We start from the raw sequence: 20,147 nt of genomic DNA, 5'->3' as shown, positions 1-20,147 counted from the left end.
TTTCTTTCTTTACGCTAATGAACTTCGCTATTAACGAACTTTTTTCTCTGGTCACACAAAGTTCCTTGTAAGTGAATTTCACTTCTTCAAATTTTAGAAGCTTTTTTAAACATAATTTTAAATTTTCAGAGTACATACATATATGTAAAATTCTAAAAAATGTATGTACTCAACCTGACCCATAACATGGAATATGTCATTGGCGAGTGTATTTAATTTTTACTTTGTATCACCGTGTTGTTAATAATCGAGCCCTTAACGCCAAATTATCGTAAGCGACATTTTTAAATTTTTTTTGTTGCAAAAATTAAAATTTTATGGACCGACTGATGTTTTAGCGTTCTCAGAATATCAAAATTGTTAATAACTTCAAAATTATAGGGGGTAAGATTTTATCGTAAGTCAATGTTTACATTTTACAGTAAACGAATTTTATCGTAAGCGACACACAGTGGTATAGAAAAAAAAAGAGGGAAATAAATCTGTAACTTCTAAATGATTAGATCAGTGATGTTCAAAAATAAAAATGAAGATATTTGGTGAGAGAGCTACCCAGCAAACATAATGTCAAACACTTAAAATAATAACAAAATGAAGAAAGTTTAAATTTAGAATTTTTGTCAAATAAAACCAATTTATTAAATGAATATAATTTAAATTTTAAGGAAATGAAAGAATATACATTATACGGCCGAAATACTCTCAAATTTTTTATTTATTTTTAACTTTGTTTTTTTGTGTTCAATTGTAATTGAAACGCGTGTGTTTGCTATGCTTCATCCAAAAACCAACTAACAACAACAATTATTGAATTTCTGAAAAAATGAGACATTTATTACGCTCTTTAAAAGAGCGTAACAAATGTGTTTAAATTTTTTAAACAATTGTTGTATGGGATGAACATCACTGGTTTAGATCAGTCATGCCCAAGGCGAATTTATACAAGGTGGTGGTAATTCTACAAAAACAACAAATGGTCTTAACAAATGTCAAAAAACAGAAATTAAAAATTAAACAAATATGCATTAAAACTAAATATAGTGTAGATAATTGAATAGTGAGGGCTTTACTTATTTATGCAAAATATAAATATTTTGTTAATTAGCTTTGAATATGTAGATATTGAAGTATAAAAACAAGCTTTGACAGGTGTTAGAACCAAACAAGCGAAAAAAGAGTAATCAGCTGATTGACTGACTCCACCTTGTATAAATTCGCCTTGGTCATGCCCAAGCCCTATACTCTTGGTACTCTTTTGTTTTTGTAATTGCTCTTAGCTATAGGCTTTGTGTTTTGTATACTCACTAGAGCACTCAGCACTAGCAATACAAAATACACAAACAACTTTGTCTTATTATTTTTTTTGTCGTTCTTCACTGATTACACGCATGTTGAAAGCAACAACACTTTCGTATGCTTTGCTGGTAAACATTGACGACTGCGATCATCCATGTAGATTTTGTTTTTGTTTATCGTATGATATTTTAAAAATGTGTGTGTTGAAAGTGAGTTTTTTTTTCATTTTTCTTTGTATGAATTGGTTTTAGCAACAACAAATATTGAATAAAAAGTAGCTTTTCTTTAAATGTGTTGGTGTTTACTCTTCCATAAGGAACTTGTGGGCACCCCTGGATTAGATTGTTTTGAATGACATTTCACATGCGCAAAGAAGAAGTGTTGTCGAGTTTAAGTTTTGAACGTGGACCTCATGGGCCCACCAGGGGCGCGACCAAGGTTCCTCAAAGTAGAACACCTCGGGTATGTTACATTTTTAAAGCGATCCTATATCTTCGTTCGTGTTCCGATTTAAAAAAATTACACATATAGAATCTTCTCATCGAGCACTACAGAAAACCTCGTCGTAGCTATCAATTATCTCTTACCAGTTACAGTGGAAGTAACTGAACACATTTATACGTTTGCACTAACACAATCACTATGCATGTGTAAATTTACACAATTGTGTTAGTGCAAAAGTATGAATGTGTTGAGTTTTTGCAACTGTTACTTGCATGTGTAAACGCTAGGTAATAGCTTAGCAGATATTCGCATTTGAAAATTTATTTTTCAACATTTTTACCCACCGTACTCCAGTTTTTTGATAACAGCGTCTCCAAATATTTCCCGATTTTCTCCAGTTTTCCTTTATTGAACTAACAACATATGTGTCAAATAGAAAAAGAAATGTTTAAAAATAATGACTAAGTCCAAAGTTATATGCATTTGAATTTAAAAAATTTTAAAATTTTTTGGGAAAAAAGAACTTTATTTTAAAATTATGGCAAAAAATTTCAACACTTTTTTGGGAATTGCGGGATTGCTGATAATAAATTTCAAAATTTATTTTTATTTTTCCATTTTAAATAGAAAACTCTACATAACTTTGAAATTTCATTAAAATATTTATTTATTAGCATATTTCATCAGGAACATAAGCTGTTTACATAGAACCTCCATTCGTTTCTGTCTGTTGCGATGTATCTAAGTTCGTTAAAAGATTTCCCCGTCTCAAGGAGGATAGTGCGTCTCCAAGTAGTCTTCGGTATTCCTCGCAAGCGTGCACCCTGTGGGTTCCATTGTAGTGTTGTGTGGCATATTTCGTCGTATGGCTTACGGAGAGTGTGGCCTAGCCACTTGTATTTTCTTCTTCTGATTTGCGTATTGATGTCTTCCTGCTCAGAGATTTGTAGTAGTTGTTCATTTGATATTGTTCTTGGCCACCATATTTTTAAGATATTCGTGAAACTTTGTAGTTTACGTTTAATGGTTTGGTTTACCAACCATGTTTCGGAGCCATAAAGAAGTATCGATTTTATACAAGCGTTGTATATGCGTATCTTCGTTTTTGGCGAAAGGGCGTTAGATGCCCAGACGTTTCTCAGATTGTAAAACGCTGCCCTTGCCTTATGTATTCGCATATCAATTACGCCGCCGTCGGGTGTGATGTTGCTTCCAAGATAGCTGAAGTTATTAACATGTTGAATTGGGTTGTTGTTTAGAGTAAATGTTGTTGGTTGATTACTTTTTACTGCGATGCACTTAGTTTTTGCTGCGTTTATACGTAAACCAAATTGTTCTGCTCTTAGGGATAGGTCATCAATCTTCCTCTGCATGTTGTCCTTCGTCGTGGCAAGTAGGACAATATCGTCGGCGTATTCTAGGTCTTTCAGTTGCTGGTTTATTCTCCATTGGATACCCATGTTTTGATGATTAGTATATGCCAGAATAACATCAAGGGTTGTAATAAAATGGAGCGGAGAGAGAAGACATCCTTGCTTTACACCGCTTAATGTTTTAAAAGTACGCAGTACGCTCATTTTCGCATCGGTGTTTGGGCCTTGATTAGGTTAATTAGTTTCTGCGGGACGCCCTTACTTTCCAAAGCTCCCCATATTTTTCCTCTGTTTATCGCGTCGAAGGCCTTTTCAAAATCAATAAACGTTAAGTATAGCGTTGTATTATACTCGTTACATTGTTCTATTATGAGGCGTAGACTGTTTATTTGGTCTACACAAGAGCGTTTGGGGCGAAAGCCAGCTTGTTCTTTTCGGAGGTGTTCATCCAAAGGTACGAGCATACGGTTAAGTATCACCTTGTTAAATATCTTACATACAGAGGGTGTCAGTGCGATACCTCTCCAGTTACTGCATGCTTTTAGATCTACTTTTTTAGGTATTTTAATTATAATACTTTCTTTCCATTCCTGGGGGATAGTATCAGTCATCCATATTTTCTTGAATAAAGGAAGTAGTATTTCAGCGATGGTAATAGGCGCAGATTTGTAGAATTCGGCGGGTAGGTTATCGATGCCGGCGGCTCTTCCGTTCTTTAGCTGTGTAATGGCTTTTGAAATTTCTTGAAGAGTGGGGGGATCTATGCAGATTGTTGTTAATGGGAGTGACCTTCTGGTATCGGTTGTGTCATCACTTTGAGAGGAGCTGTCTGCATTACAGGTATGATTTAGGGTTTCCACAAAATACTCCTTCCATCTCATCAGTTGCTCATCAGTAGAAGTTAGCATATTTCCATTTTTATCCTTTATAGGTATATTCGTGTTGGGTTTCTTACCGGAAAGTTATCTGATCACATTGAAAACGGTTTTTATTTATTTTTTTATTTAATTATTATTTTCAACAACCTAGCTTATTGGCCATAATCGGTTATAAATTTCTACTTAATAAAAAATTTTTACAAAAAATTTAATTAATGAATTTAATTAATAAAAATATAAATTATAAATATAAATAAAGCTTCTGTGGCGAGGGTATTGAAATAGTTTCTTTTATCGTTTCTGGCTTGTCTCTTAACTTTCTTGATAAGGTTTGATAGTTTGGCTTGTAGTTCGTTTTTACGAAAGGGTCTTTTTCTGATAGCATCGATTCTCTGGTTTTATGCCGTTCCTCCAATACGTTCCAAAAGTCAACGGACAGCCATTCCTTATTTTCCTTTCTGGAAAAACCAACAATTTCCTTAGCGGAGTCACTGATAATGGCCATAATCTTCATCCATTCGTGATATAAGTCAGAGCTTAGCTAATATATTGGTGGGATATTTTCATGTTTTTCAACAATGCAAGAAACTAATCTTCTATTTACGTTCTCTGCTTCAAATTTCATTAAAAACTATTTATAAATAAAAATTTTATTTCAATTCGAAGAATTTGTATCTATGCAAAAATTCAATAAAAAACATTTTTTGTCACATTTTTCAATAAAGTATTCCATGATTTTTTAATTGTCAAAAGTTATAAATATTTTTCAAAAAAACCTTCTCCTGTAAAATTTGTGTTATGTCGCTTACGATAATTTGGCGCTAAGGACTCGATATTATATACTTTTCTTTATCTTACGCCTTCAGTAGAAGTACTAAAATTTATTATATAAAAAAGATTTATTACATAAAACGATTATAGCATTTTTTTATAGCCGAATGTTTTTTAGAGTCCGACCAAATCCTTTTTTGGGCTGAAACCTAACCTAATATTCTGCTTAATCCTAAAATAAAGGTCGAATTTGAAGGCTGTTTGTATGAAAAAATGAAAACAGACAATACGCAAAGTTTTTTTTAATTTTAACCAATGCACTATGGTTTCAAATCCAGTTTTTATGGCATAAATTAAAATAATCATGTCAGAGCTTTTAATTTCAGCACATTTAATGTACATGGCATATAAAAAATTTAAACAAAAAATATTCAATTGAACCACGCCCACACTCTACGCCCACTAAATGGGAAGGTATCCAAACTGAAATCTTTTTTTATATGTAAAAGAAAATTATATATATTTGTTTTATTTGATTTTTTTTGTTAATATTCAGATTTTTATTGATTTTTTTTAAAGAACCCACTCTATTAGTACATCATATTTGCGCCCGTTAGTTGTCCAATCCGAAAGCATTTCGGTACGGGTAATCAAAAATTGTGCAAAAATAAAATGAAAATTGAGGGTGTTTGCTGAAAAATGCTGGCGAGATATTAATATACACTCAAAATACACACTTTGTCGAACACTTCCACATTTAAACTTCCATGCAAGTTCGTGCCCAAACACAACTTTTGGTCCACGGAACTTATAGGTTATGGCTAGACTATAAAACTACACAATCACAATATCAAGAATTACGACAAGGACTCAACAAAAATAAAATTCAAAAATATGCCATAAAACTACTTAACTTGGGCTACATTTGTCATTTTTGAAAGACTTTATAACTTTATTTTTTAAGGTTTGCTCGTTATACAATTGTAATACTGATTTAACACTTACATTGCCGGACTTAAATATTCACACTGCATACAGATTTATCTTTAATCTTCCATATTTTTTAAACGAAGGCCACAACTTTCGTACGGCTTTCAAAAAAATATTTATTTACATATAACTTATTGAAATATATGGAAAAACTAAACATAAGTTGGAACATTTCAGAAAAAAAATTTAACTTATGTTTCGAAGTTCGATTTTAAGGGGACAAAAATATTCACACAGTTTCTAATTTTTAATAGGAATATAGTTTTATAATATTTTTTGGAGTAGCCTATCTTTTTAATGACTTATTTTAATCGTCTTGGCATTGAATCGACCAATTGTTGGTGACGTCAGCTCCAATATTTTACCATTCTTGTAACAGGACTTCTTTAAGTTGAGTCTTACTAATAATATGGTGCTTTCCTACACGTTCGGCCAATTTATCCCACAAATGTTCTATGGAATTCATGTCAGGTGGTTACGGAGGAGTCGGGAGAATGTGGGGAACTTGATGCACTACCCATATTCGGACGTCATGAGCAGTGTGTTTGGGGTCATTTTACTGTTGATAACAGAAATATTCCCAAGCTTTAACTTTAGAGCATATTGTAGTAGGTTTTCTTTTAAAATATTAAGGTACACTGTTTTGTCCATTGATCCGTCGATGAAAACTATGTTTCCTACACCAGATGCAGCCATACAACCCCACAACATGACCCATTCTCCACCATGTTTGACAGTGTTTACTACATTGTTATTTTCCAATTCAGTGTTTGGCCTTCTCCAAACTCTTACTCTGACGTCCGATTGAAAAATACTTACAAACAATCTTACAAAAATAAATCTGAAGATTTCTGGAACGTAATACTATTCTTAGATAATATTTTTCAATAATATTTTTAAATCGGACAGCAGGGTAACAGTTTGGAGAGGGCCAAACACTGAATTGGAAAAGTACAATGTAGTAAACACTGTCAAACATGGTGGGGGTTGTCATGTTGTGGGGTTGTATGGCTGCATCTGGTGTAGGAAACTTAGTTTTCATCGACGGATCAATGGACAAAACAGTGTACCTTAATACTTTAAAAGAAAACCTACTACAATGCGCTCTAAAGTTAAAGCTTGGGAACGTTTCTATTTTCAACAGTACAATGACCCCAAACACACAGCCCATGATGTCCGAATATGAATAGTGCATCATGTTCCCCACATTCTCCCGACTCCTCCGCAATCACTTGACATGAATCCCATAAAATATCTGTGGGATAAATTTGCCGAACGTGTAGGAAAGCACCATATTATTAGTAAGACTCAACTTAAAGAAGTCCTGTTACAAGAATGGCAAAATATTGGAGCTGACGACTAAAATAAGTCATTAAAAAGATAGGCTACTACATAAAATATTAAACTATTAAAAAAAACTATATTCCTATTAAAAATTAGAAACTGTGTGAATATTTTTGTCCCCTTAAAATCGAACTTCGAAACATTAGTTAAATTTTTTTTCTGAAATGTTCCAACTTATGTTTAGTTTTTCCATATATTTCAATAAGTTATACGATAATAAATATTTTTTTGAAACCCGTACGAAAGTTGTGGCCTTCGTTTAAAAAATATGGAAGATTAAAGATAAATCTGTAAGCTGTGTGAATATTTAAGTCCAGCACTGTATTTAAGAATACGTGCAAGGCGTATTTAACAAGGTGACAGCAGTGGCGAATTGAAATAAATACAGGCGAATTCAATTATTTTTTATATATAGAGTTTGACATACGGACGTACGGGCGAATATTTTTTATATATGTAGTTTGACATTTGTGCGTGCTATTTCTATAATCAGCTGTGCTGCCGATGGCACCTTATTAAATGCACCTTGAATACGTGTTTAAAGCAAGGTGCATTTAATAAGGTGCCATCGGCAGCACAGCTGATTATAGAAATAGCACGCACAAATGTCAAACTACATATATAAAAAATATTCGCCCGTACGTCCGTATGTCAAACTCTATATATAAAAAATAAGTGAATTCGCCTGTATTTATTTCAATTCGCCACTGCTGTCACCTTGTTAAATACGCCTTGGTTTAAAGTTTCAACCAAGGCGAATTCATATAAGGTGTCCTCATTAGCCCAGCTGATTGATCATCAGCTGTTTTATCCGAACTGTCAAAATTTATGTTTGTGTTGGTGCGCGCCATATATGTGTGTTTGTATGTGTGTGTTTTTAATGCGTCCACTTTTTTCTGTTGTTTTATATTCAATTTCTTCTGTTTCTCCACGCGTTTGAACTCATCATCGAACATTTTAACATCCTCCACATGAAATGAAGCAATAAAAATATATATTACACTAGTTTTTTGTTAAATTCCACTTTAATATTGAATTCGCCTTACTTGTGTTTTTTGACAGATTGGGTAAAAAGCAAAAACAAAATGTATGTTGTTTTTGTATTGTTGTACTTGTTGTAGGGATGCATACACCTTATATGAATTCGCCTTGGTTTCAACCAAAGTAAATTAATAAAGTAGCGACAGTATTACAACAAATACAACATTTGCAAAAACCATAAGCAATTTTGTTTTTGGTTTAAGGTCTGAGCTGTCAAAGTTGCCTGTTTTTGTTTTTGCTTTTGGACTTGTTGTATTTTTCGCCACAACAACCACAAGTGAATTGACAGTTCAGACCAAGGTGCATTTAATAAGGTGCCATCGGCAGCACAGCTGATTATAGAAATAGCACGCACAAATGTCAAACTACATATATAAAAAATATTCGCCCGTACGTCCGTATGTCAAACTCTATATATAAAAAATACGTGAATTCGCCTGTATTTATTTCAATTCGCCACTGCTGTCACCTTTTTAAATACGCCTTGGTTCAGACCATTGGTAGGCAAAAAGAGGCATTTAATTTATGTGCTCTTTTGGATAAAGAATAAAATATTCACAACATCAAGAAACTGAATGAAATGTGTGTACTTTTACGCTCTTTTGTTCACATTCGGGTTGTTTGACGAAAATCATCGTAACCTGAACAGTATGAACGCCTACCATGGGTTCAGACTGAATAAAAAAAATAGTCAGCTCAAGGCGTATTTAACAAGGTGACAGCAGTGGCGAATTGAAATAAATACAGGCGAATTCACTTATTTTTTATATATAGAGTTTGACATACGGACGTACGGGCGAATATTTTTTATATATGTAGTTTGACATTTGTGCGTGCTATTTCTATAATCAGCTGTGCTGCCGATGGCACCTTATTAAATGCACCTTGAGTCAGCTGTTCTACTGAGTCTACTTTATTAATTTACTTTGGTTTCAACTTTGAAAGCCTAGCACGAGGCGTATTAACAAGGTGAGTGCATAAAATCAGCTGTTTCTTAATTCGCTGTGGTTTTATGTACACTATATGTCAAACTTTGTTTATGTTTACATTTGTTATTGTAAATAACATAGTAATATTTTAATTCGCCTTGATTTTGACATTTACCGTACATTTTAACAAAAACAAATTGCCTGTTGTTTTTGCATTGTTGTATTCAAGGCGTATTTAACAAGGTGACAGCAGTGGCGAATTGAAATAAATACAGGCGAATTCAATTATTTTTTATATATAGAGTTTGACATACGGACGTACGGGCGAATATTTTTTATATATGTAGTTTGACATTTGTGCGTGCTATTTCTATAATCAGCTGTGCTGCCGATGGCACCTTATTAAATGCACCTTGGTTGTATTTGTTGCCGGGACGCACTCACCTTGTTAATACACCTTGGCCTAGCAGACCAGCAGTGTTGTCAACTGTTTTTTTTAAATATATTTTCTTGATTGCTTGGAGTATTGTCTTTAGGAAAATTAATTCTTTTTTAACAATTTAAAAAAAAAAAATTTTGAATTTTTGCCAAAAAAAAATCGATTTGGGACCATAGTGCAATGGGTCGAATATGGATGGCAACCGAACTTCAATTGAGTTGTCAGTTGCCTAAATGGTATTTCTTTTGCCAAACTGTCATAAAGAAATTTGTAACTAAAGTTCGGATGCCATCCATACAAAATGTTTAATAAAAATTTAATGATCCAAAAATTGTTTTTTAGTCTCGTTTTATTTTGTCAAAATTTAATTCATGTAATTACTCTAAAATGTGCGTTTTATTACATATAAACCAAGATTTTGTATATGCTACATAAATAAATAAAAATTTAGGATCGAATAACTTTGGAACATTCGATTTTAACAGGTTTGGTTGGATAGAAAAAGTATTCAGTTTTATTTTTACAAATATTTTATAATTTGTAAAATAATAACTTGAATTTCAATGATATCGGAGTTAGTAAAACTGGGTCGAAGTGAAATCACATGACTTGTAAATGTGAAGTATGAAGCATTGCTGTGTTGACTAACGTACATTGTTAGTTAGATCTTTAGAAATAATAAAATCGCAAGTTTGTGGAGATCCAAACACGTTTTCAAAATCCTTAAAAATTAAAATATCTACACGTAAAATGAGTCAACGAATGATCAATAAAACGTCTTCAGAAAAACGGAAACCTAGCCTATGTTACGCCATAATTGATTACTATAAATTAACATAAACAATACAAATTTGAATTTGATATACAGAACACCAAATTTGCGAATTCGATTTAAAAACATTACTCGAATTCGGTTTACAGAACAGAGGGGAACATTACTTTTCAGTTTTTTGGTTGTAGATCCCCTTAATGATGATACATACATATAACAATGGTCTTTGACTTCTCTGTATGTTGAAGCTAAACATATTTTTTGACATTTATGTAAGAAATAAAGATCATTTAATTTTGAAAATTGGAATAACTATTCATTGTACTTTGTAACCAATTTTTTTAATAAACCCCTTGGTTCTGTAAACCGAATCCGAGTAGCGTTTTCGTTTCTAAATAAATTCACATATTTTGGTGTTCTGTAAATCGAATTCACATGATTTACCTTGTTTTTCTTTCGAGTAATTATTCTACTATCACTCGATTTACAGAACAACAATGATTTAAACTCTTAAATTTGATTCTTTCCCTTTCATATCCATTGCCCTTTTTTTTGCATATTTAATAGTTTTGAGCTTTTTGAAACTTACAGGGTAAGGATTTCAGAAAATTCAATCGACAAAGTACCACCAATTATCGCCTGTGTTCACTAAATCGAGGGAAAAACGATTAATAAATTTATGTTGCAAATCTCACGATTTAGTACATTGAAACAGGTTTGTTTTTGGGAAAATAGAACAAGTAAATCACGAGGATTCCATTTTTAAAACACCAAAATAGTGAATTCGATTTACAGAAAAGGGGGGGTAGTATTAGGGTTTTTAATTTCCCGACCTTTTTTGATTCCCGGGAATCGGGAAATTTTTTTCTATATTCCCGGGTACCCTGCTATTCCCGAAATATATAACGATACTGTAAATTAGGAATATTATAGCCAAATTTCATATAAAAACTTAGTGTTATAATTATTAAATATCAGATCTTCGAATTAATTAATAAAATTTAAGCTTAATTCACTAAAATCTTAATCCGTAATTAAAGAATGTCAGCCTTTCATTCCATAAATCCATTCCTAATATTAAATTTTTTAGATTCATTCCAAAGCCTTTATTTAAACTGAATTAATTTTAAAGTTAATTAATAACAGAATTTATTCAAACTTTGAATGATTAAATTTTTGTTAAATCAAATCATTTACAAAATTAATTGAAAAAATTGTCTTAAGCCTTTTGTAATCATTTAATAAATTTTTGAAGCTATTTTGTTATGGATTTGAAGAAGATATCTATAGAAATTAGAATGATTCAATAAGAATTAAATTCTATAAATAATGAATTCTCTTTTTAAATTTTCATACGAAAAACCCCAAATAAATAATAATTGCCAAGATATAAAAAAATAGAGTTTTAACTTGTTTTCTATGTATTTTCGTCAGTTTTTAATTCCCGGGATTCTCGACTAAAAATACCGGGAATCGGGTAGTGAAAAATTGGCAAAATTCCCGGAAAATTTGTACCGGGGATTCCCGGGATAAAAAGCCTAGGTAGTATATATGTATACAAAAATTAAAAATTTATCAGTAAGAATATGGAAAATCGATCTTAACTTCTGTGAATATCTTCCTTTTACCAAAAAAAAATTCCGAATCACAGTATAAATGCAAAAATCATTCAATGCAGTAGTGAATCAAGAAGGTAGCATCGAAAATATTTAATTATTGAAATTCATAGTACAGGCAAATCCCGGTATAACGAACGATATGTTGTCAGGCCCATTCGTTAAATTGAAAAATTCGTTATATAGAGATGTTTTTTTTTTTTTTTTTTAATTTTGGACAACTTTTTAGTATTTAACCAAACGTATGTAGTTTTGATCCCTAGGTTGGATGAGCGGTGTGACATTAGGAGGCATGAATATCGTCAAAATTTGTATATATTTAGTAGTTTTTACTAATTGTTTTTCTGGAAAATGATTCAACCTGTAGAAAATTAAACTCAGGGACAAACATTTAAAAAAAACCGATTTTGAAAATTCCAGATTCCACTTAATTTGCGTAAAGATAATTTACAGGAAAAACTTAGTTACATTAAATTTTGTTATTCTATATTTCATTCATTCTACTAAATTTTTAGTTTTTCATTCAATGAAATTCTTCTACGGTTTCTCATATTTAATTCACGTGAATTATAGCCTGTTCCACAATATCAAGTGAAAAATTTCGTTTGCATTCTAAGCGAACGAAATCTTTCATTCGATATTGTGAAAAAAAGCAATTAAAACCACTATAGAAAAAATTACAGCACCTATTATTAAAGAAAGTAACCATTGAAAACGGTACTGTAACGACTTATTTTCTTATTTCTACATTCTTTACTACTTTTGTTTTTTATACTTTCTGTTCGTTATATTGAGTTTAAAATTTTCGAAATATTCCCTATATAAGGTTGTCAATGTTAAAAATGTCGTTTGTTTGATTTTGTTAGTTTTTTCTCATCATTCGTTATATCGAGCATACAATTTTTGAAACGTTCGTTATATAAGGTGATCAATGTTACGAATTTCACCGTGCGTTAAATCGGATTTTCGTTAAAGTGAGAGTCGTTATACCGGGATTTGCCATATAAAAATTCCCTTTGGACCAAAAGAGGCAATATTAAAACATTTTGAATACATAGGCTAAGTAACAATTATGCAGTTGCTAAACATTAATGTTCAGTTTCGTTGATTTAGGATCCTTTAACTAAAAAATAGGAATTTACAACTATGTATATTAATAAACTTGTATATCAGAAAATTTAAGATAAATTTTAAATTTATTAACCCCCAGTAACACGAAGTCTGGTTATGTGTTAACTAATAGTTATACTGACAAAAACAATAATTTTAAACGACAGTATAACTATTTGTTAGCACCTAACCAGACTTCGTGTTAATGGGGGGGGGGGTAAGAATAAAATATAATTTAAAGCTTACTTTTTCGACTTGAATTACATTCAAATTCATTGCATTAAACACTTAAATTTCTCTATAAGTCAAGACTTAAATTGACTTGAATTCAAGTTTACTTTTTACTGGAGAATTCTATTGAAGTGTATTTCATTCACCCCTTGAAATTTGAATGGATGGCTGGAATTCATTTGATTTACACTTGAATTCCAGCAAAAATGCTTAGATCAAATAAATAATTAACCTGTCTACGCTCTTATATTTATGTGGCTAATAACATTTAATGAATCATACTGGGGAAGGAATATGAAATTCAGTTGAACAACGCTACCTTTAGATTACTAAGCAATTTAATACTTATTACTAGTACTAACAATGAATCCACTAGAAAATACATTACCAAAACTTGCTGTTACAATATAGTAGTTGTAGAATGAAATGTTTTGTTTCACACGTTCGTTATATTACCTTTAACAAATCTTGTCTTGAAAGATAAATAATAACGAGATTGGTATATTATATTATTTATAAAACATTATTTTATTCAAGAGTTGATCGTTTTTAACAAAGATTTGAAATTTGAGAATAGTTTTTTTATGAAATGGAAAAAAACCTTACCAAAAATATGTATGCCAATTTGTTGTGTTTTTGGGGCCTCGAATAAGACACGAAATCTTACCATATTTGATTTAAAAAAAATTAAAACAAACCTTTAGTTTCAATACCTCACACAAATTAAAAAGTTTTTCTGTGTTGAGCTTCACAATTCATACATTATTTATAAATAACATTTTGTTTACCAACTTATTTTGTACATTTATAAACACAAATCCATTTTGGGAAGTTTAAAAAAAAAAACAAATATTGTGTGCATAGAAATTAAAAGAAATTTAACAAAATGCTTACCCTTGCATTAAACACAGTTATTACCTTTTTTAACAATTTACCTAGATTCTCTTTTAGGAACATATTTTGACTTATGATCTGATCACTTTATTTTAATGATCAATTCTCAATCAGGATCATTTCATTCTAGAAACATTTAAGGAAAACCTCATTTTTAATTTCACTTACATAATACACGCATGCAGAGTGGAAGTGGTGGAGATGGCGGACATAAGTATCGTTTAGTAATCTGCTTTTCCACAAGTGAGAACCACCAACCATCTGTCTATACCATTATAACTTTAGGTTTGTATTGGGTGGGCGGTAAAATGCAAAACACTCTGGCAATGTATTGGCAAGTCATAGAACGAGCCCCTAGAATAGGAAATTGTGTTAGTCAATGTTGTAACAACAAACAATTTACCTTTAAACGCAACCACTTTTGTTGATTGTCAAAACAAACAAAAATTATGCTTTTAGAATATTTTTACAATTTGAAATCGGATTTGATTATAAATCATAATTTAATTATTTTTATAAATGTATTTTTTTTTTTGACAAAAATATTTAAGACACAAATCAAAATTAAAACATCTTATTTCAAATTGCAAACATTCCTAAAATGCTTATTTTACCATATTTAGCTTTCAATATTTCTATCATTGCTGTAGGTCTCAACACGAAACAACTTTTTGAAGTACGACTGACTTACTGTTTTATCATTATTCCCCAGTGTTCAGTTAGATTAACAAATGAACAGAATTTCAGAACAAAATCTTTTTCATAAATATTGTACATTCAAATTTAAACTGTAAAAAGAAAGAAAAAATTGGATATTACTAAATGTTCTTATCAACAAAGACAAATTAGTTATTGGTGGACAAACATTTCTAACTAAAATTTAATAATTTTAATAAATATATTAAGAAATTAGGAGAAATGAAAATATTGAGTCAAATAAATAATCAAACCCACGTACCACCATGGGATCAAAAACAATAATGAGCACCAACCTGATCAATGTATTATAGTTTTTGTTTGTCTTTGTTTGAGACGAGTTTGTTTGCCAGACCTCTCTAAAATTATAAACGTAAGACCATATTGAATAGAATCGAACGTTGACCCCCTCCCCTTACCTGAGAGGGAAAACTAAATTCATATGTAGTTTACCACATACATATAAATACATACATTAAATATACACATACGACGAGGTTTATTTTCTTATATTTTTCTTTTTTTACTTACTTTTTGTTTTTGTTCACACTCACACACAATGTGGATTCATTACTTAATATTTAAATTTCTTACATTTGTTATAAACTATTTTTTTTTTTTGTTTAAGAATAAGATTTTTTTCTATGTAAAATAAGCTTTTAAAAAATCACCGAAAATCACATATTTTTGTGCATTTTTATGGTAGGAATTATTTTTAAGGAATATAAAATCAAGAACATTTAAAATCTTTTTTAATATGTAAAATTAAAAGCTTATTTTTTGTAGAAAACATTACAATTAAATGAAATTTGAAACACAATTGTATAAATAATAGTAAGAAGATTGTACGTAATATAAATACCCAGAATTACAAAACAAGCCGGTATGCTAAGTACTTTATACCATACATTGAAAATAAGTTTAATTTGCTATTACTTGATTTTATATCAAAAGCAAGTTTTGGTTTGCTTCACCTGTTAGGCTTCCATATTATTGTTAAGAACAGTTTAACATTTCTTCACAATCTATTTTTAAAAACACATTTGAGTTTCTTATTCAATAGTAAGGTAATTGACTTCAACGGTTTTTAACTTTGCGAAAATGTGAACTTTCGCAGAATCACAACAACAACATATATAATAAGTATAGGTGATTGTGCCAAAAAACACTTATATTTATGATTTAAAAGTAAATTTTGAACACATCTCATCTGGGTATGTATATATCACATAAAGCAATAGAAAACATTTTATAACCGATTATGGAATACAGGCTAGGGTTGTTGAAAACAAATAAAAAAAAGATTTAGTAAAATCAAATAGTATTTTCAAATTTCATTTTTTGTCTTCTGTTAAAAAACTAAAACTATCAAATCTTGTTTTTACCAAATTGGTAGGAGCAAATTGAAACTAATGTAAATGATACATAATAAAATATTTTTTGTTTGTCGTTTTAAATGTAACAATCAATTTCCATTTTCTTTTGTGGGTGTTAAGTTGTTATTGATGTTACTGTAATAAATAATGTTCAAATAGAGAAATTCAAGCCTTACAGGACTAACAATATTATGTATGATTGTTTTAATGCCACCATGATTGTTGGCTGTCACCGGTATTTTGACCATTCTCATTGGAGCCACTTGCTCCACTACGACCAGGTATGGGTGGTGGAGGCACACTGAACATATCGTGTGGTGGTCGGAATTTTTCTTCTTTCTCTTCGTCAGTTTCGCGCTTTATGGAGGCTGTTGGGTACATTGGATATGTTGGATATCCATCGTCTATGGGCTCTTCTTTAATCTTTATAATATCCATTTCACGGAAGTCTGGCTTACGTTCCTTGCTGTCACGACGATCACGTTCACGTTCTTTGTCACGTCGTTCACGTTTTCTTTCGCGTCGTTCACGTGATGGATCTCTTTCGCGTGACTTGGAGCGTTTCTTTTTGCGATCGCGTTCACGATCACGTTCGCGATCTTTTTCACGCCGATCACGTCTTTCGTAGTCGTCGTATTCGCGTTCACGACTACCGCGACGCTTTCTACGCTCACGTGACCTACTGCGTGAACGGCGGGGTCGTTCACGTTCTCTTTCTCGCACACGATCTCTTGAACGTGACCGACGGCGAACACCTTCGCCAAATCGTGGACCACCTCTCTCAATGACTCGAGCATTCTCGCGATCTTCTCTTTCACGTTCCAAGCGATAACGTTCACGTTCCCGTTCGTTGTCTTCACGACCCGAATGTTTAATGTTAACATCGTTGCCTCCACGACGAGTACCACCCAAGCCACCACCTAAGCGTCGTGGCAACCATCCTTTAACAGTCCTAGCTCTTTCCACGTCCACTAACACTCGTTTACCATCAATTTTTTTGCCATCAGCATGTTTGTAAGCAGCATGCATGTCACGTTCATGTTCATACTCAATAAAAGCGTAACCCTTGGGCTTACCAGTCTCCGGATCGGTGATCATAACTATTTTCTTGATAGGACCATAAATTTCAAATTCTCTTCTCAACTTCGACTCTGATGTATCGTAATTGACACGAGCCACAAACAAAGTGCGAAAGGGGTCTTCTGTTGCATTTTTAATTTCTTGAGGATCCCAAAGTGCTATTTCACGTTCCAGTTTATACGCTACCTGTTCAGCTTTTTCTCGTCGCCGCCTTTCGAGACGCTCTTGGCGTGTCTCCATCTTTTTGGGTGGTGGGGTATCCTTGGGGTCTTCGAAGTCATTGAGGAAATTACCTACACCCAAATAACCTCGAGATTTCTTTTCATGCGGCAACTTATCAGCCGGCGGCATAAACGGTATGGGGTCCCGTGCGGCAAATAGTGCCAATAAATTTGGCGGTAGGTATTGTGTCATTTTGGACTTCTTTAATAGCTTACTTTTGGTTCAGTTTTATTTTGTTTCAAACGCCCTTTGAAATTGTGGATCCTTTTTCCTCGCACAATATTTATACAAACCTGAGTAATGTTTTTATTAGTTACAATTTTTAGGTTAGTGTAAAGAAAAATTTTTTCATCGATTTTCTCATCTTACCTCTTCATTGCAAAGTGCAATACACAATTAGTTTATTAATTATAGAATCGATTCTATATTTTACACCCACTTAAGTTTTTCTAACTCAATTAAATTATAATACATTTGAATTTACAATTGTATAAAAAATACTTTTTTTATTTTACAAGCGAAAGAAAAAACAGAAATGGCTGCCCGACGTCAATCTATTACAAAATGTGGCATATCGAATAAGTGCTGCCAAGTCAACAGAGTAAACAATATAAAACGGCATTCCAACAAAAATTTTGTTTAGCTTTCATCCAAAAAATCTAGCGATTTTTAGCAGTAGAAAAAAACTAAATTGATTTTTTTATATCATATTATATATTAGTTTAAATGATACCCGAATTGTTAAGATAATTTGTTAATTTTAAGAAATGTTTACTATTTTATATATAGAAAATGTGACTGAATTAAAAGTTCAATTATCAATCAAGTTTTATAAATTCGCCAAGGCGAATTCATACAAGGTGGTGTCAGTTTTACAAAAACAACGATTGGTCTTAACAAATGTCAAAAAACCAAAATGAAAAATTAAACAAATAAGTATTTAAACTTAATATAGTGTAGATAATTGAATAGTGAGGGCTTTACTTATTTATGTAAACAATAAATATTTTGTTAATAAGATTAGAATATGTAGATATTTAAATATAAAAACAAGCTTTGACTGTTGTTAGAACCAAAAAGCGAAAAAAAAATTATCAGCTGTTTGAATGACTCCACCTTGTATAAATTCGCCTTCAATTAATCGGGTTTCTGGTTCAATCGGTTAATCGAGCAAATAATTAATTGAGGTTTAGATTTATTCGGTTAATAATCGGTTAATTTAAAATTATTCGATTAACCGAATAATTTTTATTTTCATTTTTAATTGAAAATACAACAACGAATTTTGGTTACAAAAACATAAAAAACAGCAAATAAGGTATTTGAGATCATTTTTGTAAACATATCGCCTATTTGCTGCAACAACGTCATAACTCAAAATCCGTGTTTTATGAACTGAGTAATACAAAATATGCGCTGTTCTATAATCATTCAAATAGTTTTAAAAAAAGTCAATTATTTTTTGTGTGAGTGTTTTTTTGTTGTTGTTGTAAACATCAAAATTAAAATTCATGTTTTCTCGTATATTTCATAAGTAAAAATACAGATTAGAAATATATTAACATCTACTATTTATATTTCTGAAATCGCATGATTTGTTGAAAATTTATTTAAGAAATAGTAATATGTCATAAAACATTCAAAGACGTTTTTCTCGAGCACGATAAAGAATATTCCGTTTTAGATTGTTTTAGATTTTGATTAATTTAAAAAATAAATACAAAAAAATTGTTTAAAGTGCAAAAAAAAAGGAATTTCGGTTAATCGGTTAATCGACTCAAATTAATCGGTTTATTTGTTATTTGAAAATAGGCAATTTCAAATTATTCGAACAGTTAACCGTCCAAAATTAATCGGTTAACCGATTAATGGTTAATCGATTGAATACCCTAGTATACACGTTACGATAAGTAGTACGATAAATCGTATAAGTATGAAATTAGTAACGTGTATCATGTTGTTGTACTAACGAAGCATGAAAATCAAAAATTTTTGATTTTTGTGATATTTTTATTACTTGTCATTTTTTTCAAAGGAAATAGTACGATTTGTAGTAACGTCTATCACAAAATCGTACTTCAACTCAAACTACGATTAGTACGAAAAATAGTATCGTGTATACCCAGCATTAGACACAACAACTTTTATAAGGTGACCATAGGTCCTCTTTTTTAGAGGACAATCATCTATTTTAACTGGCTGTCATCTATAAAAATTGTCTCCTCTTTCTGTCATCTTTTCCAATAACTTGTCATCTTAATTTTTAAAAGCATGATCAATATTTATTTTTATAAATTAAAAACTAATTTTATTTCACGCCGGTCATTAATTAATAGAGTGACAATTAGTTGTATGGAAAAAATGTTTGTTTGAATTTTGAAGGGCCGGAATATTGTGACACTAGGTCTAAAAGTTAAGTGCTGAAAATTTGAGCCAAATCGGACAACTATTTCGGGACGCGCATCGAGGTCAGATGTATGCAAAATTTTACTATTTACATATATGAAATAAATTTGTGGAACTCCTTAACTTTCTGCATTATTTTACAGAAATATGTAGATTTATTTATTTTAATGAAAATTACAGTAAAAAATCTTTTGCAGATTAACCCTATATCTCCAGATGAACGTAAATTTTTGGTCGCC

The 20,147-nt window shown here is 31.3% G+C and overlaps 1 protein-coding gene across 1 annotated transcript; it reads right to left on the bottom strand.

Annotated features, from left to right (window-relative positions):
• Nucleotides 1–15,318: 15,318 nt before the first annotated feature.
• On the bottom strand, nt 15,319–18,043 carry snRNP-U1-70K (small ribonucleoprotein particle U1 subunit 70K). The gene is made up of 2 exons (XM_065499486.1): nt 17,872–18,043; nt 15,319–17,795 (listed from the first exon to the last, which is right to left on the bottom strand). Exon 2 carries the CDS (start codon nt 17,692–17,694, stop codon nt 16,405–16,407), a length of 1,290 nt encoding a protein of 429 aa, XP_065355558.1. The 5' UTR covers nt 17,695–17,795; nt 17,872–18,043; the 3' UTR covers nt 15,319–16,404.
• Between the last annotated feature and the right edge of the window lie 2,104 nt (nt 18,044–20,147).

This window comes from Calliphora vicina, chromosome 2, assembly GCF_958450345.1.
Source record: "Calliphora vicina chromosome 2, idCalVici1.1, whole genome shotgun sequence".
In the NCBI taxonomy this organism is placed as follows: Eukaryota; Metazoa; Arthropoda; class Insecta; order Diptera; family Calliphoridae; genus Calliphora; species Calliphora vicina.
The sequence above is the reverse complement of the archived record's forward strand: the minus strand, read 5'-3'. Positions and strand labels throughout refer to the sequence as shown.

Excerpts from the sequence above, each read along its gene's own strand:
- snRNP-U1-70K (XM_065499486.1), bottom strand. The coding sequence starts at position 17,694 with ATGACACAATACCTACCGCCAAATTTATTGGCACTATTTGCCGCACGG.